The sequence below is a fragment of the Pteropus medius genome, unplaced genomic scaffold, assembly GCF_902729225.1.
Source record: "Pteropus medius unplaced genomic scaffold, Ma_sr-lr_union100, whole genome shotgun sequence".
Lineage (NCBI taxonomy): Eukaryota > Metazoa > Chordata > Mammalia > Chiroptera > Pteropodidae > Pteropus > Pteropus medius.
Genome location: NW_024342473.1, coordinates 9,830,556 through 9,854,883, shown reverse-complemented (window position 1 = coordinate 9,854,883; position 24,328 = coordinate 9,830,556). Strand labels below are relative to the sequence as shown.

Below are 24,328 nucleotides of genomic sequence, written 5' to 3'. Positions count from 1 at the left end.
CTGGTGCTTAAAAACAGTCCTGGGTACATTAGCGAGTTATTAAAGATTTGAACAAACAGTTCAAGGAATGGAATAAATATCTAGGTGTTGATTCCTACACAGACCCAATTCAGAGACAAAACAAAAGACGTCTAGGCAGCACCTTCGTATGGAACGTGGCATGACACTTTGCCAGGAAACAGGGCATTTTGTGTCAAATTGAGATCTTTTATTAACTACAGCCTTGGCATGCAGGCTATAGGTAAACACGTGACGTTATCCCAGACACCTTAGCTCAAGGGCACAGGCAGGAGGACTCCCCGAGGTGCTCCTCATGGCCTCGCGCTGTGTCTCTACCACTTACTATGAGAATTCAAGCAAGACTTGTAGTTCTCTAAGCCTCACGTTTCCTCATCTGTAAAATGGAACTAATATCTGGTAGGCCAGTCTCACAGGGCCAAGAAAAATGAAATAGAACAATGGGATTATTACAAAAGAAAAGAAACAGCCCAGTGAATGGCTGGGGGTGTTGTTGGGGGCGTGGGCTTGGGCACCTGGGAACAAGGAGCCATCTCAACAGGCAAGTGGTTTCTCCAGCTCAGGATTTCTCAAAGTGGGTGCTTGGATCACCACCATCAGAATCAACTGGGAAGTTATTGAAATACAGTAACATTTGTGATTGCAGGCATCTTGGTATTGTTCTTGATTTTAATAAAAAAATACTTTCAGCATTTCATCATTTAATATAATGTTAGCTCTCTCTGTGCATATAGGTGTGTGTGTGTGTAAATAATAAATCTTTATCAGGTTAAGAATATTCCTCTTTATCCCTAGTATCCTAGGATTTTTATTTTTTGCATTAATAATGAATTTTACAGAACTTTTTTTTCTATCAATATATATTTTGAGGTGGTTGTACAAGATTTAAGTTGTCAATGTGGTGAATTACATTGACTGATTACTAAATTTAAACTAACCTTGCATTTAAATACAACTTGGTCATGACGTAATATCTTTTTAATCTATTGCTGAAATTCATTAGTTAATATTTTGTTTAGGATTTTTAAATCTATTTAATGAGTTGGCCTGTAATTTTTCCTTATTATGCTGCCCTTGCCTGGATTTGGGATTAAGATTATGCCAACTACAAATGAGTTGGAGAATGTTGCCTGTTTATTCTAGGGAAATTTTCACATGATATTAGAATTACACGTTCCTGAGTGCTTGGTAGAAATTACCTATAAAATGTCTAAATGGGGCCACTACATCGCCCATTCCAAGGGAGCACTGTTTACCTTTTTGTCTACATGAATGGCAACCTGTGAAGGGGTTCAAGCAATAACTCAATCCTACAGCTGAATTGTCTTTGTGGAAAAGTTTTTTTTAATAACAGCTTTGTTGAGATATAATTCACATGCCATAAAATTCGCCCTTTACAAGAATCAGTTCAGTGGCTTTTAGGATGTTTATGTACACAAAGTATGTTGCACAAAATCATCACAATCAATTTTGGAACATTTTCATCACTGTAGAAAGAAATTCTGTACCAATTAGCAGACATTTCCCACTCCCTCCGCTCCCAGGCCTATGGCAAGCACTAATTTACTTTCTGTCTCTATGGATTTGCCTATCTGGGATATTTAATATAAATGGCATCATATAATAGGCAGCCTTTTGTGAATGACTTCTTTTGCTTAGCAAAATGTTTTCAAAGTTCATCTATGCTATAGCATGTGTTCTACTTCATTCATTTTTTTATGGCTGAATAATATTCCGTTGTACAGATATACCACAGTTTGTTCATTTATCAGTTGATGGACACATGAGTTGATTCAGATTTTTGGCTATTATGAATAATGCTGCTATGAATATTTGTGTACAGGTTTTTATGTAGACATATTTTCAATTCTCTTAGATATACACCTAAGAGTGGAATTGTTGGGTCACGTGGTCACTCTATCTATACCTAGCTTCTTTTTATTGTGGTGAAACATAACTGGTGTAAAATTTACTGCCTTAATCATTTTTAAGTGCACAGTTCAGTGATATTAAACATATTCACATTATAGTACAGCCATCACCACCATTCATCTTCATAATTTTTTTTGTCTTATAGAACTGAAACTCTCTACTCATTAAACAGTAACTCTCTCATTTTTCCCTCCCCACAGCCTCTGACAACCACCATGATACTTTCTGTTTATGATTTTGACTACCCTACTTCCTCATTTAAGTAGAATAATACAGTATTTGTCCTTTTGTGACTGGCTTATCTATTTCATGTAGCATAGGGTCCTTAAGTTTCATTCGTGCTATAGCATATGTCAAAATTTACTTCCTTTTTAAGGCTGAAATTATATTTCATTGTATGTACATACCACATTTTGCTTATCTATTTCTCCATCGATGGACACTGGGCTGTCTCTATATTTTAGCTATTGTGAATAATGCTGCTACAAACACAGGTGTGTACATATATCTCTTTGAGGTCCTGCATTTGGTAATTTGGGGTATATACCCAGAAGTGGAATTGCTGGATCATTTGATAATTCCATTTTTAAGGTTTTGAGGAACTGCCATACTGTTTTCCGCAGTGACTATATTATTTTATATTCCCACCAACAGTACAACAAGAGTTTTAATTTCTTCATATCCTTACCAACACTTGTTTTCTGCTTTTTTTTATAGTAGCCATCCTAATGGGTATGAGGTGGTATCTCATTGTAGTTATGATTTGCATTTTGCTAATGATTAGTGATGTTGGGCATCTTTTCATGTGTTTAGTGTCTATTTATTTATTAGTTATTTTTTTAGGCAAGGCAACCCTTGGTTGACCTCACAGATTGCAAGAACCTTGTCACCTTACGATCTCTTATTTTTTAGTTTTTTATGCCTACAGCACCTGGTCTTCCTAGGTGATCTCCCTCCAAGTACCAACCAGGCCCGACTCTGCTTAGCTTCCAAGATCAGATAGGATTGGGCTTGTTCAGGGTGGCATGGCTGTAGACTGGTGGCTATTTTTAAATCTCTTTTGGAGAGAAATGTATTCAAGCCATTTGCCAATTTTTAAATTGGGCCATTTTTTTTCTTTTTGTTGTTGAGTTGTAAAAGTTCTTTATATATTCTGGATACAAGTCTATTATTAGGTATGTGATTTGCAGATATTTTCTCCCATTCTGTGTGGTGGTGTTTTTTTTCCATTTTATTGATGGCATCCTTTGAAGTACAAAAGTTTAACATTTTGATGATATCTATTTCTTTTGTTGCTTGTGATTTTGGTGTCATAGCTAAGAAAACTTTGGCTATCTAAGGTCATGAAGATTTACTCCTATATATTTTTCTAAGAGTTTTATGTCTCACATTTTTGTCTATGATCTATTTTTGAGTTAATTATTGCATGTGGTGTGAGATAGGAGTCCAACTCTATTCTTGTGTGTGTGTGTGTGTGTGTATACATGTGTATATATATACATGTGTATATATGTATATATATACATACATAACAAGTAGTTCCAGCACCATTTGTTGAAAAGACTATTTTTTCTCTATTAAATTGCTTAGGCACCTTTACTGAAAATCAGTTGACTGTAAAGGGTTTATTTCTGAATTCTAAGTCCTATTCCATTGACCTATTTGCCTATTCTTATGCTAGTACCGCACTCTCCTGATTATATAGCTTTGTAATAAGTTTTCGGAAATGTGAGACTTTCAACTTTTTTCTTCTTTTTCAAGATTGTTTTGGCTGTCCAGAGTCCCTTGAATTTTTGTATGAGTTTAATTTCTACAAAAAAAGGCAGTTGGGATTTTGTTGAGGGTTGCATTGAATCTGTTGATCAATTTGGGGAGCATTACCATCTTAACGATATTAAGTCTTTTAGTCCGTGAGCATGGGTTGCCTTTGCATTTATTTAGGTCTTCTTTAATTTCTTTCAGTCATGTTTTGTAGTCTTCAGTGTACAGGTCTTGTACCATTAAAATAATTTTGTTAAATTTATTCCTAAGTATTTATTGTTTCTGATGCTGTTGTAAATGGAATTTTCTTTAAATTAATTTTCAGATTGTTCGTTGCTAGTATAAAGAAATAAAACTGAGTTTTGTATATTCATCTTATATCCTGCAACCTTTCTGAATTCATTTATTAGCTCTAATAGTTATTTTCATGAATCCTTTAGGATTTCCTATATGTAAGATGATATCATTTGCAAATAAATAGTTTTGCTTCTTCTTTTACAATCTAGATGCCTTTAATTTCTTGTCCTTGTCCAATTGACCTAGCTAGAACTCCCACCATGATAGTAAATAGAAGTAGTGAGAACAGATATCCTTGTCTTATTCCTAAGGGAGAAAGCTTTCCATTTTCCATCAAGAAGTATGTTAGCTGTGGATTTTTCATAGATGGGCTTTACTGAGTTGAAGAAGTTCTACTACAATTTTATTGAGTGTTTTTGTATCATGACAGGTATTGGATCTTGTGAAATGCTTTTTCTGTGTCTATCGACATGATCATGTGGTTTTTGTTTTTCTCTCTTGTCTCATTACTTTGTCTTTTTTTAACATTTGAAAGGCAGTTTTGGGCTTAGTGGAGCCTCTTTATTATGTATTTTATATCTTTAATGTCTGTTGATATTTTTATTATTTTCTTTCTATTTCAGGCTTATTTTGCTGTTTCTGCTCTAACTTAAGTTAATCACTCTGCCTTCTAACATAAACAATTAAATATATATGTTTCCCTCTAAGTATTACTTTAACTGCAGTCCACCTGTAGTGTTCCAATTTCTAATTTTCATTTTGATTTCTTATGTGACTTATGATTGCTTAGAATAAGTGTGTGTTTTTTTAAATTTCCAAATGCATGGAGTTTTTATGTTACTGATTTAACTTAATCGATTGTGATCTGAGAATGCCCTCTGTATTATTTCAGTCCTTAAATTTGTTCAGACTAGCCTTAGGACCTAGCACATGATCAATTTTCAAAAATCTTCTAAATGTACTTGAAAATAATACCTAATCGTCAGTTGTCTGGGCAGTATTCCATATATACCCCATAAGATCAGATATTTTTATATTATTACTAATTTTACTCTGCTTAATCTACCATAACTGAGATGTAAAATCTTCCACCATGATGGCAGATTTGTGAATTATTCCATGTAGTTAAGTCAATTTTTGCTTTACATATTTTGAGCCTGTTTTCTTAGGTACATCCAAGTTTATAATTCTTATATCTTCCTGGTGAAGTAAATTTCTTATTATTTTTTAGTAATTCTCTTTCCGTTTAGAAGTGCTTTTTGTCTTAGCCTGTGTCTGACAGCCATAGAGCCATTCCAGCTTTGTTATTTTTATAATTCGTCTGGTTTCTTTCTTTCCTTCCTTTGACTTTTAATCTCTCCCTGTTCTCATATTTTAACTGTGTATCGTGTAAATGGCACATAGTTGGATTTTATCTAGTTTGACAATATTTGTTATTTAACTAGACAATTTTACCTAACATTTATATTTATAATGATTATTGATATATTTGCATTTATTTTGATCATCTTACATGCTTTCTCTTTGTTCTGTTTGTTTAGTTGTCCTGTCGTTTCTTGCTTTCTTTGCATTGAGTTTTACATTCTTGTTTTCTAGTTTTCTTTTAATATTCTATTTTCTCCTCCACTTTTTTATAATTAATATGTAGAAGTATGATCTGTATTTATTACTTTAGTGGTTACTCTAGCTATTTTAACATGAATAACTATACTAGGCAGAAAGGGCTAGGCTATGCTAAGTTTAAACATTCCTCCAGATAGCTCAATGACTTAACATAGAAAAGGTTTATTTCACACTCACATTACGTAACTAAGTGCTCAGTGGGGAACTGTGAGAGACCCAGGCAGATGGAAGATCCACCATCTTGCAGCTGGAGCTTGTGGCCTCCCGGTTTGCCACAGAAGGGGAAGAAAGAGAGATGTCTTTGGTTGAGTTCCCCCAAAACAGACTCTGAACCAAAAATTTGTGTGCAGGAAGTTTAGCATGGTGAGTTCTCAGGGAGAACATCTGTAAGGAAGTGAGGAAAGCAGGATTGTAGGTTGGGTAGAAGGAGAAGTTGCATCAGAAGCCTCAAACAATTACACAGAGTACTTTGGGGTGGGGTTAGCCCTTCAGACTTGTCCCAAATGAGAAAAGAAGGCCAGGACTTTGTTCCATCATCAGTGAATGTATGCTACCCCTGGGCAGGAAGTATAACATGGTCAAGGTAGTGGCCTTTGGCCAAAACAATTCTCACAGAGGGATGAGTGGCTGGGTTCTGAAGAGGGAAGAGTTCTCTCCTAATTGCCTCATGATATCTACTACAAAAAGGTATACTGCTTTCAACTGTCCTGACCTAGAAGTAACATTAACCAGAAAGAGTCAGATGGCTCCAACCTAACTGCAAGAAAGTCTGAGAAATGTAGGAAAGCACATGGAATATTTGGTGAGCACCAGTTGTCTCTGCCATACCTAACTTAACTTCTTGGATCTGAGGACTCATGACTTTCAAAAATTCTAGAACTTCGTTAGTTACCTCTTCAAAGAAGAGCTTCTTACAAGAAGACCATTGTGTTTTCTCCTTCTGGGGAAATATTATTCATGTCTCTTACTTACTGTTTTCATATTTTCTATCTCTTAATCTCTCTGGACTACATTCTGGATACTTTTGTGGGATCTTTTTTGTTAATTAATTTTCTCTTCAGCTAGGTCTAGTTTGCTATTTATTCTTTCAATTACTTTTTATTTCAATTATTTTAATTTCTAAAAGTTATATTACATTCTTTTCAAATCTATTTCTTGTTTATATTTTTAAGCTTTTTAAAAAACATATTGAGCAAGTTATTTTATATTTCAATAACTGTTCTTTGAGCTCTCTTTCTGCTATCCACTGTTTTTTGCTGTTTCTCATTCATGGTGTTTTGTTTCCAGGTGTATGCATGCTTGTACCAAAGTAGAAATCCTTCAGAAAGAATATGAATTTGCTTTTGTTACTTACCTGAGGGAGCTACAAGACTTTGACCTCTGTTTGTAACTACTTTCTTTTTCCAGTCAAGATTTCTTGGACCACATAGGTAGTGTGGATTTGGATCATAAACATCTATGAAAATGAGCTAGCTGTTGGTTCTGAATTCTTGGGAGAGATTTTTTTCAGAGAGATAACTTTATTGCCTCCTCGTGCCTAGTGGGATTTATTTCACATTCGCGTATCTTCGGAGCCCTAACCTTGTTGGTGAGGTATCCTATTAGATTCCTTGCCTTTGATGGGCCTTGGGTTTCATCTCTTACTTAAAAAGTCTGGCAGCAGAAACTCTGATGGTGAAAGCAGTTTACCTCACAGGGTTCCTGATGTCTCTTTGTTAGGAAGCTTTTTGACTTCTTTGATTTTGTGCTATCTTGCAGATACATTTATCTAGCATGTGATGCAGACTTTGTCCAACATTTTAATTGGTTTAGGCAGAAGGATTCTTTAGGACATCTAGTCAACCATCTTTTTGCCAGAAGCAGAAGTCCCCCAGCCATTCTTCTAAGTCTTTTCTTCATCACTCTGGGTCCAGTGATCTATTCTTTCTGGAAATTTCTATTAACACTTAGCGTTTCCATAAAATGTTTGTACAATCCCTAGTTCTACTAGGCTGGATGCAGTGAAGCAACCATGGGCTTTGCAATCCAACAGACTAGGGATTGCAGACTAGGGATCTTAGTCCTGCTATTAACTATGGCCTTGAAAAGGTCATCTTACTGAGTTTCAGTTTCCTCATCCGTAAAATAGACTTGACAGTCCTAGCTTTCAGTACTCTCATGATGATCAAATGAAACAGGGTCTGCGCCTAATATGTGCTGGGTCTGAATCAGGAGAACAAAGAGAAACCACAGACCATATATCTAAATATGTAAAAGTTACAAGTGAAGCTAGCAAACAGTTATATTAAATGGTTCTGTTCTACATTGACAATATCCCTTCATAATAACAAAAAACAGCATGTAAAGCTCTGATTTTTATATAGCTAGAGCCAGCAAAATATCAAGGACAACTAAATTTAATTATTATTGCACATGTCTGGATGTTTATTCCATAAAGTTTATTTTTCTTGCCTTCATTTCAGCAAAATTATGAGCTATATTATCATAATGAACATTATCAAGTAATTTATGTTCTATTAACAGTGATGCCAAATTATATATACCACCATTCTTGAGTCATTAAATCTTAGTTTTTTTTAAATTAATTTAATTTGTGAGGAATATTTGCTGAATTTCTTCTCAGTTCTGCTGAGGCAAGGCAAGGGGAATTATCAAAAAATATTCTTAAAGCCATATTTAGAATCAGAATTGGACTATAAATTTTACACATCAAGTTCAAACAGTGTAATGAAGTCGCATAATAATTATAATTTAGAAGAAAATTAAATATTTTAATTTCATGTGGATCACCATCTTATATATAGCTGTTTTCACTCTCTTAAATTATCTAAATCCATACAGTACTGATTTTATTTTTTTCAAGAAAAAAGATATTATAAATAAAACTGAAAATAGCAGTATTTTGCTCACTTAAAATTATACCTCAATCTACAATGTCCAGCAAAATAATCTATATAGAAATTAATTTCAGGATTATTTGTATGTGAATCTTTTCTTTCATAGTCCATAGACATTTTTATTTCTTTTTTTTGAATTTTATTTTATCCAAATATAATTTTGTTGTATATTTTACATGTGGCTCCTTTGGTTTAGAAAAATCTTGTATGCAGTTAAAGTAATAAATATGTATTTTTAATCCCTTTAAAAGTGAAATAGCCAAACCTAGATTTTTTTCATAGACTTTTGCCAACAACATCCCATAGCAAACATCTGTGGAAAGCTCAGATTCACTTTTAATGTCATTTTCCAACAAAGATGGGATTTGCTCTGTATTGAAGGATCCTCCATTTCACTGATTTCTGCCAGTCATGTTATATCTTGTCCAAATTAAATCTAGTGTTTAATGGCATTTATTTGGCATTCTCGTTGTGTGAATAAGAGTAGTTAATAGTCAAATTTGTTATGCGTTTCAATGAGATGTCCCATACTGGAGAAGATTCAGAGACTGTCCTACATAACCTTTGAATTGTTCCGGAAGGAAGTCATCAATTCTCCTAGTAAGAAATTGAAATCAAATACTGCCATTTCCATCTCTAAGATTGCTTTTAGATTTTTGGTCAAATTCTGACCTTGTATTAGTTTTCTATTGTTGCCATAAAAAAATTCCACAAACTTGATTTAGAAAAAGAAGACAAGTTTATTATCTTACAGTTCTGTACAAGTCTGGCATAGATCTCGCTAGGCTAAGATCAAGGTCATGGAGACTCTTGGGGAGAATCTGTTTCTTTGCCTTTTCTGGCTTTCAGAGACCGCCTACATTCCTTGGCTCCTGGCCCCTTCCCCCATCTTGAAAGCCAGCAGTGTTGCATCTCTTGATCATTCTTCTATAGTTACATCTTCCTCTGTCTCTTCTGCCTCCCTCTTCTACTTTTAAGGACCCTTGTGATTAACTGGGTCCACCTGGAAAATCCGGACGATCTCCTTATTTTAAGGTTAGTTGATTAGCAACTTTAATTCCTATGACCCTATTTCCCCTGTGCTCTATAATGTAACATAGTCACGGGTTCTGGTGATTAGGGCATCGACATCTTTGAGGGCCATTATTCCACCTACCACAGACTTTCTAATCATGTTATACTATAACCCAGGGGTCCCCAACCCTCAGGCCACAGACCGAAACCTGTCCATGGCCTGTTAGGAACCGGACCGCACAGCAGGAGTGGAGCAGCAGACCAGTGAACGAAGCTTTATCTGTATTTGCAGCCCCTCCCTAGCGCTAGCATCACTGCCTCAGCTCCACCTCAGATCACCAGGCATTAGATTCTCATAGGAACACTGGTCCCTGGTGCCAAAAAGGTTGGGGACCGCTATGTGTAACCACGAACTTGCCCACGACAGATTTTCAAATCAATGCCCCCAATTGAAAATCATTTTCCTAGTTCTTAAATCAAAGACTGAATTTTTACAACAAATCTAAAACCTGTGGAATGCTCTGTTATTTTGACTTCCTCACTTCTTCTGTAGGTCAGCACTCTATATGGTGCTAGTCATTCAGTGGGACTTTTCACCTTGGTACCCCTACCTGAAATGAGTAATATTTACTTTTTAAAGACATTTTATGTGTCTTTTTCACTTTATTATTCATTAAATTCCAAATATCTTTTGGATCCTCCATCCTAGATAGTGACAGTTTGTTTCATTACTTTTTATCCATCCTTTTTTTTGGCCAGAAGAAATTTACCATCATCTTCTATAAATATTGTGTTGCCTGTACAAAAAGCATCCTTATACTTGACTGAATATCAGACAGTTGTTTTTGTTTGTTTGTTTTGTTTTTTAATAAATTTATTTATTTAAATTCGTTTCAAGTATACAGTACATTGGTTAGATATCTATAATGTTTCAAACAGTTATTTTTTAAAAAACATCACACCAATGTTCTAAATTAGCATTAACCTGTAATTGCTTAATACCGACAATGGTTGGCTCTGAATTCAATATATTTACAGTTCTAGTAATTGCCTGTGGATTGTGTGCAAGCGATGTTAATAATTGAGAATCTAAGTATCCTCTCCTGCATGAGGCACTGGCTTGGTGTCCAACCCAGGGCAGGATACACTGCAGGCACTCACTAAATGACAGGTTAAAACTGATGCCTCAGTTCATGCCCTGCCTACTTCCCTCCCCATTCCCTAACCATGCCTTCTGCTCACACTTCACTAAGCTCTTCACTGGGCTCTATCCCCTGCCCTGGCTTTTCCTGTGCATGCCTTTGGGTTCATCTTCTCCCTCTTACCTAAAGGGAACCTCCACTTCTGTGATGAACTGGATTCTAGGCAGGAAGATGACAACATGTTGCTGAGGCGGGAGCCTGGCCTGTAAAGCCAGAGGCAGCTGAAGCATCAGCACGCAGACTCTAGCTAAAAACCATGAAAATAGGAACTAACTTTTTGTACACATTTCTGGAAAAAAAAAAAAATGGAAATGCAGACACTCACCCCAGTCCCACCCAATTGCAGTAAGACCCCCAGGTGATCTGTAGGCACCTGTAGAAGAAAGTTTGAGAGGCACTGGCTTGGAGACTTTGTCACCCAACCTCACCACTTGTGTGTTCGTCAGCTTGGGCTGCCGTAACAGAGTACCACAGACTGGTTGGCTTTAACAACAGATATTTTCTCACATTCTAGAGGCTGAAAGTCCTAGGTCAAGGTGCCGACAAGGTTGATTCTCTGAAGCCACTTCCTTGGCTTGCAGGCGGCTGTGTTCTTGCTGTTTCTTCATGTTGTTATCCCTCTGTGTATGCACACTCCTGGTGTCCTCCTGTGTGTTCAAATTCCCTCTTCTGAGCGACACCACATTGGATTAGGATCCACCGTAGTAGCTTCATGTTAACTTAATCACCACTTTAAAGACCCTGTCTCCAAAAATTGTTACATTCTGAAGTACTGGGGGTTAGGATGTCAACATATAAAGTGTGTGAGGGACAGAGGTCAGCCTGTAACACCACTTTAAAGAAAACGAAACTGAGGCTCAGAGAAGTATGTGACAGTCCAAAATCACCCTTCAGGCCAAGAGATGGAAAGCATCTCAGAAGATGAGAGCCTTTCTGAGTGGCAGCAATGATAAGTGTAAGAGGCTGGGGAAATGAAGTCTAATATTTGCGTTTAGGTTTTAGCTTTGCTCCCAGTATTTCTGGGACCTTGGATATGTGCCTTAACCTCCTTGGGTCTTAGTTTCCTTTTCTGTGAAATGGGGGCAGTAGAAGGCTTTCCCTCACAAGGTTGTGAGGATGCCCATGAAATTTAGACAGGAAATGCAGATTTCCACACTGAGGGTGCCTGCAGCCTCCTGATCTCACTCTGCCTCTCCCCTTTGCCTACTTTCAAAATCTACTTATTTGCCACCTGCCAGAATCCGTGATTATTTTCCCTAGGTGATTTGCAGCTTAATAGCTAGAAAAACCAAGGGTTTAAAAAATGGTTGCGGGGGAATTTCAGGCATCAGCTGGCAGGTGCACAGGGTCTTTCGTGGAAGCCAAGCCCATGGCAGGCACTAAAAAGAAAACCTGCTGAGGTGCCCTTCCACCCTAGTGCCTGGGGTTTCTCACTTCTAAATAATAGGCTGTGCACAATTTGATTTCATTTCACTCTAAATTGCCCAGCCTGCAACCAGGGATACAAGGCAGAGTCCTACAAATCAATTCTGCTCTGCAAATAAGCCGGCTCCTGCTAACCTTGGGGTGCTTAGAAATGAGGCCCAACTACAGAGCATTAAGGCAATGATTGCAATTTGCCTTTTGGGGTCAAACTGAGTGTGAATACAAAATTGTTTTCAAATGTTTCATTTGTTTAGATTTATGTAGTACGAACTCCGTTGAGATCTACTCTATGCAAAGCACTTTGCTAAGGCTAAAGCGGGCAGATGGGTCAACGTGGCCTAAATAAATCGAGGTTCAAGTTTGAGAGGGGAGGGATGGGTCAGAATATCACTATTCTGGGACAGAGGGGCTATTAGGGGTATTCTGGGACAGAGGGACTCCCAGTCTTTCATCCATTCTTTATTCATCTGTCCTTTTTTGGTGGAGGGGCTGCTTTAAATCCTGCCCCTATGTCATGGTTCCTGGTGGCTTTTCACCCATGTCTGGGGTCAGGAGAGCAGCTCAGAGGGAGGCAGGTTCTTTCAAACTGGGCCCAGACCTGGCTTTGGTCGTAAGGTATCCTCTCCTGGTCTAGGCTAGATTCTTAAGTGAGGTCAGGGTGTCCACTTTGTGGATTTCCCAGCAACTCTGCTCTCCTCTGGCTTTTGACTGTGTCAGCATTGTCTCTGGCCTCTCAAAATGCGAGGCCCAAAGAGAGAAGGGCAGTAGTCACACCCTGACTCATCCTGGGCAAAGGGTAGGTGGTCTCCCCCTCTGGCTCCTGTCCATCACACTGCCCACCTGTGGTGCACTGTGTCCTAGCTGTCCTGCAGCCCCACCCTGCTTCCTTCCCGTGCTCTGCAGGAGCCTTGTCGTGAGCTCTCCTGTGATTTGCTAAACTCATTCATAGGAAGGAGTGAATAGTAACAATTGCTCCTTTCCTGAGTCTGCGTTTTAACAAGCGGCCAATGCTTTAATAAAAAAAAAAAATTTAAGGAAAAAAGAAGGAAGAAAGAAACATTAAGAGGTAGAATGAAAGACTCATAATTTCTGCTGGAGGGCCTAACAAGTGCAAGCCAAGCCGAGCCATCCTCCTCATGTGGATCAACAGCTAAAGGCCATCGGCCCATTTGCCTCCTTGCCGGCAGCCGTGGTGAGGCAGGCAGCTGCAAGCCAAGATTCCTGCTGCCCATTAGAGAAGCCTGTCCACTGTAAACCGGCATGTCAGCGGAATTGAACGATGAATCTAAAACTGGAACAAATCACTTTAATTAGTTAAGACCCAAAGCTAATTCAAATAGTATTTTTTCACTGGACCATAAACCAACTTCATTATCTTCCTTCCCCAGTTGACCAGTTTAACCTAGAATTGAACTAAGAAGGGAATGTACTGACCAGCTAGCTAATGCCTTCCGTTTCATAGGTGAGGACACTGAGGCTGAGGCCCTGAGAGGTGTGACGCAGCTCGAGGTCACATGGCACCTCAGTGGCCCACATTTAACTCGTTACTCTGAGAACCCCTTACTTTCTCCACAATTCCATGCGAACTCTTTACTGGGAACCTCAAGAGATAATTCACGTTATGTTCTTTACTGTGTATCTTTGAATAAGGGTCCTCCTTTAAACTAAGAAGTCGGTAACCTAAATGAGAGATGGATATCTAAGTAGAATTCTCCCAGCCTTCCCTTCCTTCCACAGCCCTAGAAAATCAAAGAGAAAGGTGGAAAATTTATTGCGGCCTGATTTGTATTATGATTACCGGTATTTTATTTGCCTCAGTTAATCTACTCATTTTAAATTTACTTTTCAAAATTTATAACACATTCATCTAAATCGGTGGTTCTTAAGAGGGGACATTTTAGTTCCAGGGGACATTGGCAATATCTGAAGACATTTTTGGTTGTCACAACTTGGGAGGGGGTACAGTGTGTGCCACTGGCATCTATTAGGGAGAGGCATGGATAATGCTTAAGAATACTTAGGACAGCCCCTCACAACAAAGAATTATCTGGCCAAAAATGTCCATAGTGTCAAGATGGAGAAACCTTGATCTAAATCACCATGAAGTTGGAAAAAAAGTCTCCTGCAAATCCTGCTACCTCAACAAATGAAACCCTCCACTTTTCTATTTCTTCCCAGCCTCTGTCCTACCATATGTACTGAAACTTCTTATAATTCTTATAATCATGGCTGGAATACAATCTACATTCTGCTTTTTTCTCTTAATATTATGCCCTCACCTTTTTTCCCTCTTGCCGTGTTTCTCACAAAGATCATTTTTAATGGAGGTAATGCAGTTGTCCAGGCAGTTTGATAGACTGTATTTTACCTGAGCAGTCCAAGTCTGTCATGCAGTTGGTTACTGAGAGACTTGCCAAGTGGACTGCATGGGGTAGAGGTGGCTCATGCGGGCCTGCTGTGGCCAGCCTTCTTCTCTACCTCAGCCCAGGCTGATGCCATCATAGTCTTCATCATCAAAAGGCCTTTATGAAGCGCCTTGGTAAATATATCCTGACGCTGGAGGGATCTCCTGCAGAGATCTTACCGCCAACCCCTGACATCTGGGGCATGTTTGCTCGGACAGACAGCATATATGTCAACCAGCCGCGAAACCATCCAAGGACAAGGCTGTAGGCCCCAGGCAGAGGGTGCCAGACCAGATTCTTAGGCAATATTCATGACAGGAGTAAGTGTGTCTGAGAATGGAAAACAAGCTGGATCTTCGAAGGGAGCCAGGGCCTTGAATTCTCTCCTCCAGCTGGCTGCAGGCTTCTTGAAGGACATGGGATTTTAGAAGCTACAGGGGGAGGAAGAGAGGGGAGCAGTTTGACACAGGTCAAGGACTTGGGGTCAAATGTTCCAGGCTCAAGTGTTCAAGTGCACAGCCTGGGAGAAAAAATATGCTACCAGAGATGTAGCATGTCGTCTCACCTCCGTGTCCCTATTTCTCTCCCTACAGGTGTTCCATGAACAGGGCATCCTCTTTGGCTACCGACATCCACAGAGCTCTGCCACTGCCTGTATCCTCAGCCTTTTCCAAATGACCAATGAGACCCTCAACATCTGGACTCACTTGCTGCCTTTCTGGTACCTTCCAGCCAGCCCCATTGGCCAGCTGTGTCATTCATGACCCCTGGGAACTGGGGCTTCTTTAAAACATAGCTGGGGTGGGGAAGGCTGAGATGCCATGCTGGGGTTTGGGGTCTCCCTGTGGTGTGTGGGCTAGAGCTGAGGTGAGTTTTAGGGCTTGGATTGTGATAGGACTCGTGGGGCTCCTCGTGGCTCCCCAGTCTTCTCTGCTTCCCTGCTGCAGGGTCTGATTTGATCTTATCCCCTTTAGTCTTAGAGGCTTTCTGGGTCTTCTAGAAGCACAGGTTAAAATGTTATGAGCTTAAGCAAGTCCCATTTTCCCATCTGCAAAGCAGGAGGATAGTCAGCACCTCCCGCAGGGTTGTTGTGAGGATTATGGGGTAAGACATTGGAAAAGGCATTGGGCACTGAGGTGTGGCTGCTCTGTAATCATTCTGGAACCACAGCAGCTATAGGCACTTGGTCAGGTTAGCAGTTTAATGGAGCATCTAAGAGCAAAACTCTGGGGTGAGTGTGTGTGCGCAAGTACCTGGAGTTGCCAGGAAAGTGAAGAGGGACCTTGCTGAGAAAGGGGGGCCAAACAGCAGCTTCATACACCTCATGCCTGTGCATGACATGGTCAGAGGTCGAACCATAGGATATCGGAGCTGGTGGGACCTCAAAGGTCATGCTGGCCACTGTCCCACTTAGATCACCATTGATAGTCAAAGATGTGGCCCAGGGCTTGCTTACATTGCACGGTAAGTTCTGGCAGAGGCTGGTCTCCGGACTCCCCTCCCGATCATGTCAAGAAGCCAAGAGGCACCAAGACTGGGCGCAGGTGGAGATGGGCCCGATGGAAGCAGCGTGCTCCATCAGAAGTCAGAGACAGACCCAGGGCCACAGCTCAGGGGAAGGTGCTGGAAACCTCCCTGGGGAGGAGAGAGCATTTAGGCTCGTGGTGGATGGACTAGGGCAATCTGTAAAGATGCCCCCGGCCTGCCGACTGGCAACACAGAGTATCAGGAGGGCTTAGGAAAGCCAGGAGTAAGATGCCCTAAGGAAATGAGAGCAAGGAATAATCTCGAGATGATCAAAGGATGTATTTTGAGAAACAGAAAAAAGCTTAAGCTTTATTTCTGCTAGGACAGGAGGAAAGAGATCACAAGTACAGCCAGAGGATTTGGCGATACTCCTTGGGCTCCTGCATGAAAAGTTTTGTAGTCTCCTTCCCTAGGAGAGTTTGAGGGAAGGGAGCCAGCTCTCTATCAGTTTGTAAAAGAGGGCAGCTCTGGAGGCAGGACTGCCTTGCATGGGTTATAGGCTGAGGATACGGGCAGAACTGATGCAGAGGCATGCGATATCTCTATGGAGAGATGGAGCCCAGAGACCCAGGCTTGGCTGAGACTCAGCGTGGGCCTTGGCCACTCAGAAAAGTGATTGCGATGTTAGGGGAGGACTAGTGTAGACGAGAAGGGAGAAAAATGTCCTGCCGTCTTCTAGACTTTCAAGATCTTAGCTGAGGGATTGCTTCTATGTGAGGAGCCTTCCTGTAAGGGGGACATAGACAAATGACAGGGCTGGTGACCAGGCCAAATTTGGATCCTATGAGGGATGGTCGAATGCAAAGAGGTGGGGATGGGTTATGAAGACTGCTTTAAAATATTGGATGGGCTCGTTTTCTGTGTCCCATCAGGGAGAACTAGGGCTGATCTAATGAAGATAGATTCCAGGGAGACAGATGACAGCTCAGTGAAGAACTTTCCAATACTCAGAGCTACCTTGTAGTGAGCTCCCCATCCCTGGAAGTGTGCAAGTTGAGGCTAGAGAATCAGTTGGGCAAGATGTAAGAGGGATCTGTCACCACAAGCAGGGGAAAGGGATTGGACTAGACAAGGCTCTCTTCTTGCCCCTCCTGCCTATTTCCAACTAAAAACAGACCCCACTCACCCACCCTTGCTCATGGCATTTCACCGAAGTGAGAAAATGCAGGGATGGGCCATCCCAGGGGAATGGGAGGCAGAAGATAATGAGGTGGAGAGGATAAGAGGAGCCTCCAGCCACCAGGATTGCATGGGCCATGCTGTGTTCCAGGTTCTTCACGTGGAGGTTCGTTACCACACTGTACGTGACAGACGTCCAGAATGACAGCTACTCCTGGCCTCTGCTGGTGTACATGAGCACCAGCTGCGTGTACCCCCTTGCATCCAGCTGTGCGCATACCTTCAGCTCCATGTCCAAGAACGCCCGGCACATCTGCTACTTCCTGGACTATGGCGCTGTCAACCTCTTCAGCCTGGGTATGTGAGGCCCTGCTCTCAACTTCCCTCCCCTGGGACTGAGCCACCTGCCCCTTCCCTGGGGAGCTAGGGTCACCATCAGGCTTTGATGGGCTTGCAGAAGAGTTGTGGGGATGCAGTGCCCCTGTTCAGGTTCCCAATGAGTGTTTTGTAAGCAATTTGTCCACAGGAACGCTGGCAATACTTAACAATGGTTGTCTGGGGACAAACGCCTGATCTGTGGTGTTTGCTGATTTGTGTGATGTAAATACTCCCGCTATGGGTGACTTCAAGCCACCAGCATGACATCACCAAACACAGACGGGCGAGGGACACCATAGTGCACCATTACAGTAGGTCCTCTGTATTGATGCAGTAGATATGCTAATTGAATAGTTATTACTTTTGTTAATGTGCCTCATTTAATTGTAAGTTTATGCCATTTAATTTTTAATGATGGCCATGTTTAACAATCAGCTCACAAGTTCTCTGAAACTAACCATCTACTTTGACAGGCCAGGGTGAGCCAACTGCACACATTAGTGCTGGTCTCTGTGGTGCCTGGCAGTGAAGGGGGGTGGTCACAAATCCCATTTGTCCAGAGGCTTAAAGGAGTTAGCGATTTGCTCGAAGTGCCACAGGAGCAGGATGGCGAACCCCAAGCGGGTGAGGTTGGGTGCTGACTCTCCACCTTCCTTGTGTTGTCCTTTAACTATGATGCCCACTCCTCCTCCTGTCTTCTCTCCCCCACTCGTGGACATCCATCTGTCCCCTCATATCCCAGTTTTAGCTACTTCTTCCTGATCCTGCTCTAGGTGTAGAAGCAAAGGCATCATCTGCCCTTGCCCAAGATGGGGTCTGTGAGGAGCCCATCTCCATCCCGTTTCCTCTTCTCTGTTCCTTCTCAAGTTACACATACAAACATACACACATACCGCACATACATACTTGCATAAACGCATACGCGTGCGCACGCGCGCGCGCGCACACACACACACACACACACACACACACACAGTCCTTTACTGCCTCACCTTCCACTCTCCAGTGCTCTGCTCAGTCCCCACCGTTCATCAAAACTGTGGTTGCCAAGGCGCCGGCCTCCTCCTGACTCTCCATGCAGCTATGTGGACTCCCTTGCCAGCCTTTGATGCGGGGGCCCCTCTGTGCTCCCCAACCCCCGCCTCTTTCTCTGACCTCAGTTGTCTCACTCCCTTCCCTTTCTCCTTCTCCTTTACTGGTTCCCCTTCCTCTGCTCTCCTCCATATGTGAGTGAGCTCAGAACCCATCCCCGGGCCTCTGCTCTGACATGGCCCAGCTCCTTGAGTGATCTCGTCTGTGCCCACACTGTCCCCTGACACCTCGGGGGAGCTGCTCCAAATCCTCATCTCTAGTTTAAACTCCTTACCTGGTCCATGCCACATCAAGCCTTGTGACCGAGACAGTCCTGTCCCCTGCCCCTCAAGTCAGAAATCTGTAGGTAACCCTCAGTTTCCCCTCCCTCTCGCTCCCACCACGCTCTCTCATCACCACATTCAGTTGAGTCTCTCCTCCATATTTTTCAAATTGGCTTTGCCCCACTGGCTGGCTTGGCTCAGACCCTCACGTCTCCATCCTGCACTGTTGCAACAGCCTCCTCTCTGCTCCTCCAATCCCCACTTTACCCAGCTGTCCCAGGGAGGTTTCTACAACACCTTCTGACCATGGCACCCCTCCCACTTAAAACTTTTCAGGGTTCCCAGTTTCCTGTGATAAAGTCCAAACTCCTTAGCCCAGGAGCTTGCACAGCCCTCAGTCACCTGCACAGACTCACTATGTATGACAAGAGCAAGCACATTGGCGTAATCACTACGAGGCAGACTCTGAGCTCAGCTCCTGACATACATCACCAAGGGGTGGCATAACGTGGTGCTTGGTGGCCTGACTGCCACCCCCCACAAATATTATATGTTCTTGGGCAAGGTTGTTAACCTCATCAAACTTTGATGCTCTTACCCACAAAACTGGCATATCTTCCTCATAAGAATGTTATGAAGATCAAATGTGTTTTGTAAGTGAAGCATGTTGGGCAGCTCCTGGCATTTCGAAAGCATCGGGGGGCGGGGAACCATTACCGTGATGAGCTCGTTACCCTGGGAGCAGTCCCCTGAGGTAGGGACCAGTATTATACCCACACTATAGGTGAGAATAATGAAGCACAGTGAAGATCAGCAACCCAGATCACACAGCTTGTCAGTGGCAGAGCCAGAGCCCTGAGAGCCTGAGGGGCCCCTTCCTGTGGCTCCCTCCAGGCCCCCAGGCCTGCATCCACCTCCATGTAGCTCTGGTCCCCAGCCTTGTCAGTGGCCCCTTCATCTCTGCTTCTCACTGGGAACAGCTCCCTGAGTACAGAGGTATATCTTTCACATTTGGCTTTCCTGCCCATAGCCCAGTGCCTGACACGGGGTGTCCAGTAAACAGGGATGGAAGGCCTCAGGCTTGAGACAGCCTGTGGATTCCACCAGAACCCCCAGCGCCATGCCTACAGCCACCTCTCCTCCCCACTCTCACTCCTTCGGACCTGTGGGAACCCTCAGTCCTTGGAGAGTGGCTTTGCTCCAGCTTCCCCCTGGTTTCCAGCTGTTCTTCCCTCTGGGCCACCCTGTGCACTTTCACTAGGTTTTGGTTACCTTAATCCCCCATTCAGAAACCTTCCAGTTGCTCCCTTTTGCCTGAAAGAGGAGGTTCACTTTCCATAGTCTGGCACCTAAAGCCATCTCCCACCCCGTTCCCTGGAAAGCCCTCTCTGTCCTCAGGCCCCTGTCAGAATCCCCCACCTTCTAAGGAGGCTTCCCAGGTTGGCCCCTTTGCTGATGCCCATCCATCCTGGATGTCTACAGTCTGCCTGGAGGGACTGATCATTTTGCTTCCCACTGCAGTTCCTGGCATGGTCTGAGGCTTTTGCTTTTGTAATGCCCATGGAGCTTGGCACCTAGACCCCAGGCAACATGCACAAAGCAAAGCACATCCTGGCCCAGATGGGAACCTCCCCATGGTATCAGCCTGAGAAAAGAGTTCGTCTGTCCCCCTTGAAGTAGTTCTCAGATGAAATCTCACAGGTGGCCTGCTAGACTGGGGAGCATTGTATCCAGGAGGTGGGTATTCTAGGCCTGTGTGATTCTGGAAACATACCTGGTTTCACTAGACTCCATCTGTCAAATGGGATCAGAGGTAGAAGCTACATGGCCCAAGCCCGGCTTCAGCCTTGAGCTAGAATTCCAAGTTCTCTATGTCTTTGGAATAACAGGTAATCTTAGGCCTAATCTTTCAGGCCCTGGGCTGAATGGCCTGTGGCTGTCTCTCCCAGAAGGGACCTCAGCAGGTGAGGGTGCCTAGAGAGGCCATGTGGTCCAGACCCCTGAACACACCTGGCCCCTTTGAAAAGGACAGTGATCTCCCCTGTTCTTTCAAATAAAAGCTGCAGCAGACAGGTGTCATGAAGTTCCTTAGTTAACCCTTCTCTCACAAATTCCAAAACCTAAAAGAAAATAAAACACTGAGGCTAGCCTGTTATACCCAGCCTCTTAGCTGGCCAGTCCTGCAGCCCACTGATGATTCACCTCGCCTTAGCAAGGGTGCTCTCTCCCTGCAACGTTGATCTTTCCACAAGGAAAATCTCGTGCCATTGGACAGGTGAGATGTGCATGCTTAGAGCAAAGCTAAGCACACTAAGCACACTAGGGTGTCACTGTGGCCTATAGCCTGTAGTTAAAAGCAGGGACTGTCACTGGACCTGCCTGTGCTTGAAGCTTGGCTTTGCCGCTTTCTAGCTGTGTGCCCCCGGGTGGGTTATTAAACCTCTCTGTGCCTCTGTTTTATCATCTGCAAAATGAAGATAAGTGGAGAATGGTGGTTTTAAAGATTATGCAAGTTAATGTATGTAAAGCCCTTGGAGCAATGTAAATTCTCAGGGTAGGATCTGGGTAGGTGGAGAAGAGAGAGGAGGCCATTCAGGCAGGGGCGACGGCACAAGCGAGGGTATAGCAGCAGGTCCGTGGGGATGATGAGGCTCAGCCAGATGCTGGGGTTGGTCTTCCCAAGGAGTCCAGACAATGCCAAGTCAAGTCGTGGCTTCTTGCCCAAGTCTGGTTTTTCCTCCCCAGGCTCGGCCATCGCCTACTCTGCCTATACATTCCCCGATGCTCTGGTGCATACCACCTTCTGTGACTACTACGTGACCCTGGCTGTGCTGAACACCATCGTCAGCACTGGCCTCTCCTGCTACTCCAGGTACCTGGCCACCGTATCTCAGATGGGACGGGGAGGGTGATCCTGCATGCAGATCCATGGACTGTGGGAAGGAACAGCAGAAGATGCACTTGGGAGCCTGGCGCTCAGTTCCACATGGACTTCCTGTGGCTGAGCGGGACCAGCTTCATGGGCACACAGCCTGTACAGTTGCTCAGGGCCCCGCGATCAGGAGGGCACCATACTTGGTTTAATGCTCTGCTATTGCTATCCTGAAATTCTTAATGATTTTTTCAAAGGGAGTCCTACACTTTCACTTTGCACTGGGCCCTGCAAATTCTATAGCTGGTCCTGTTGCTAGATAGTCATTTAGCCTCCTTGACCCTCAGTTTGCTCATCTGTAAAATGGGGCCAACACATCTACCTTGTGAGACAGATGTAAGGATTACAGGTAATATACATACCTAGAACACCTGGCACAAGCCTGGCCCAGAGGAGCACCCTACAAACAGGCAGTCTGCTACCCATGACTGAGTGGGCCTGCCTCTAGATACTTGTGATGGCTGATGGATGATATTCAGATGTTGGACACATCCCCCAGGTGAAACTCCATGGCCATGAGTCACACCTGGCTCCCTGGCTCTAATTCTATTTTTTTTCCTTTCACTCAAGAAAGCGTATTGGAGTACAAGAGACATTGTTTTGAGGATAACTACTCTAGTTTATTCAGCTCTTTGTAAAAGTGACTGTCCAAAAGCTCTGGTTCTCTAAATTATTTAGGAAACCTCTCGAATAGTGGTGTCAGGGCAGCAGCCTTTGTAGACGGTGCCAGGTGCTGGGTTCTTCGCAGGCTAGGGACCTTCAGTGGTGCCATGGTAGGTGGGCTGGTCGCACCTGACCATCTGTCCCCTCAACCGTGATTCCAGTGAGCCACTTTGAGTCTCCCTATTAGATGGGTGTAGTCCTCAAAGAATTACTACTGTCACCTGCACCCGTCCACCCTCCCTCTGCACAGGAAAAAAAGGAAGGAGAGGCATGCTTCTGTATCTTCTTCACAGTGCTTTTGGCTCTAGCTTTCTTTGGGTGACACTTGGGTTTTGTGGGACCAAGAGGTATGCAAGTTTCACAAACTTGACAAACTGGCTTTTTTTTTTTTTTTTTTTTTTGAAGAACTGAAGGATAGAGTCTTAAATAGCATTGAGAATACTTGCCCCAACTTGCCCCAACTTACCTGTCCTTACATTTCCAGGAGCGTGAGTCTCCTTTGTAGACACAGTCTCAGCATTGCGTTTTGTGTTAGTTTGTCCCGCGGAAAGGCCTGGGCATGGAAGTGGAGGGTGAACTCTTTTCCCTTTTCCTGGAAATCACAGAGCTCCCCTAAAGCTGTGAGGCAATAGGGTCTGCCCAAAGGGTAGAGAATATAATCAGATGCCATAGGATGGTTATTTCCTTCCTTCTTCCCCAGTTTCTCAAGGACCTTGGGGATTAAAAGCTCTTTCTGAAGTACAGCCCCCATGCCAGGCCAGTGCTGGAAGGGCTGCACAGGTGATGGAGAGAGTAGGATGGAGAGAGTCAGATTCCTGCCTTAGGTGAGACACAAATAGAAAAGTAACCAAGATGCCAAAAACCTCCCAAGAAAGATGAAGCATGCCCACAAGGCACTGTGCCTGGATGAGTGGGCTCACTGATGGCCTGGTCCATGGACCCGGACACACCTGGATCTGGTCCTTGGACGAGTCACTGTCCTGTCTGGTTAGCTCCTTCAAGGCCATGTAGCTCTGGTGTTTGGAAGTTAGGATCCAGAGAGGTGAGCACTATGGGCTGAGGAGGCTGGGAAGGCTTCGTGGGTGTGCAAGAAACAGTCCCAGAGTTCATGATCTAGGGCTGCTTTCCCATCAGCTCCCAATGCAAATTCTTGGAACATTTGATGCATTTTTTTTAAAGCTTCCTCAGTTACCTATAAGCCACCAGGGTAGATGGTTTCCTTCTAGTGAGGAGTCCCCCTGATATGATGAATGGATCTTTTACATGTGGCAAGCCTGGTACCTTTGGACAAACTTGTTTGGCAAGGCAGGTTGGCCAGGAATCTCTTGAATGCCTGTGTTTGGGGGCTTTTCCCTTGTCAATGAAATGGATTATTTCTATCTATTTATGGGGCACATCTGTGTCTATTTCAGCCAACCACCTGTCCACCCAACCATCCATCCATCCATCCATCCATCCATCCATCCATCCATTCAACATTCTTTAGATGCCTGCCATGCTCCAGGCATCATGTTAAGATCTTGGAATATCAGAAGGAGTGGGGCACAATCTTTGCCCCCAGAGAGCACCCAGTGATTAGGAGAGACAGACTGAAGATCCCCCAGAAGTCCAGATGGAGTCTTCATTTCCCCTAAAGGCCAAGGGAAATGGCCTTTGGAGTGTAGCATTACAGAATGTAACATAAACAAATAATGATAACACAGAATGACACCTGCCTGGATACCCAGGGTTCTGTGAAGTGGCATTAGGACTGATTATTGAGAGAGGTAGAACACTTTAG

General features: G+C 43.1%; 1 protein-coding gene and 1 pseudogene across 2 annotated transcripts in view; one reads left to right on the top strand and one right to left on the bottom strand.

Annotated features, from left to right (window-relative positions):
• Positions 1-24,328, top strand: part of PAQR5 (progestin and adipoQ receptor family member 5) — a 71,970-nt gene that overhangs the window by 35,212 nt on the left and 12,430 nt on the right. For both annotated transcript variants that reach the window (XM_039865189.1, XM_039865190.1), the window contains exons 3-5: positions 15,168-15,295; positions 17,372-17,577; positions 21,699-21,825. In XM_039865189.1, coding sequence (XP_039721123.1) covers positions 15,168-15,295; positions 17,372-17,577; positions 21,699-21,825 — 461 coding nt within the window. The remainder of the gene's footprint in view (positions 1-15,167; positions 15,296-17,371; positions 17,578-21,698; positions 21,826-24,328) is intronic.
• LOC120604640 (uncharacterized) lies at positions 2,870-2,987 on the bottom strand (annotated as a pseudogene).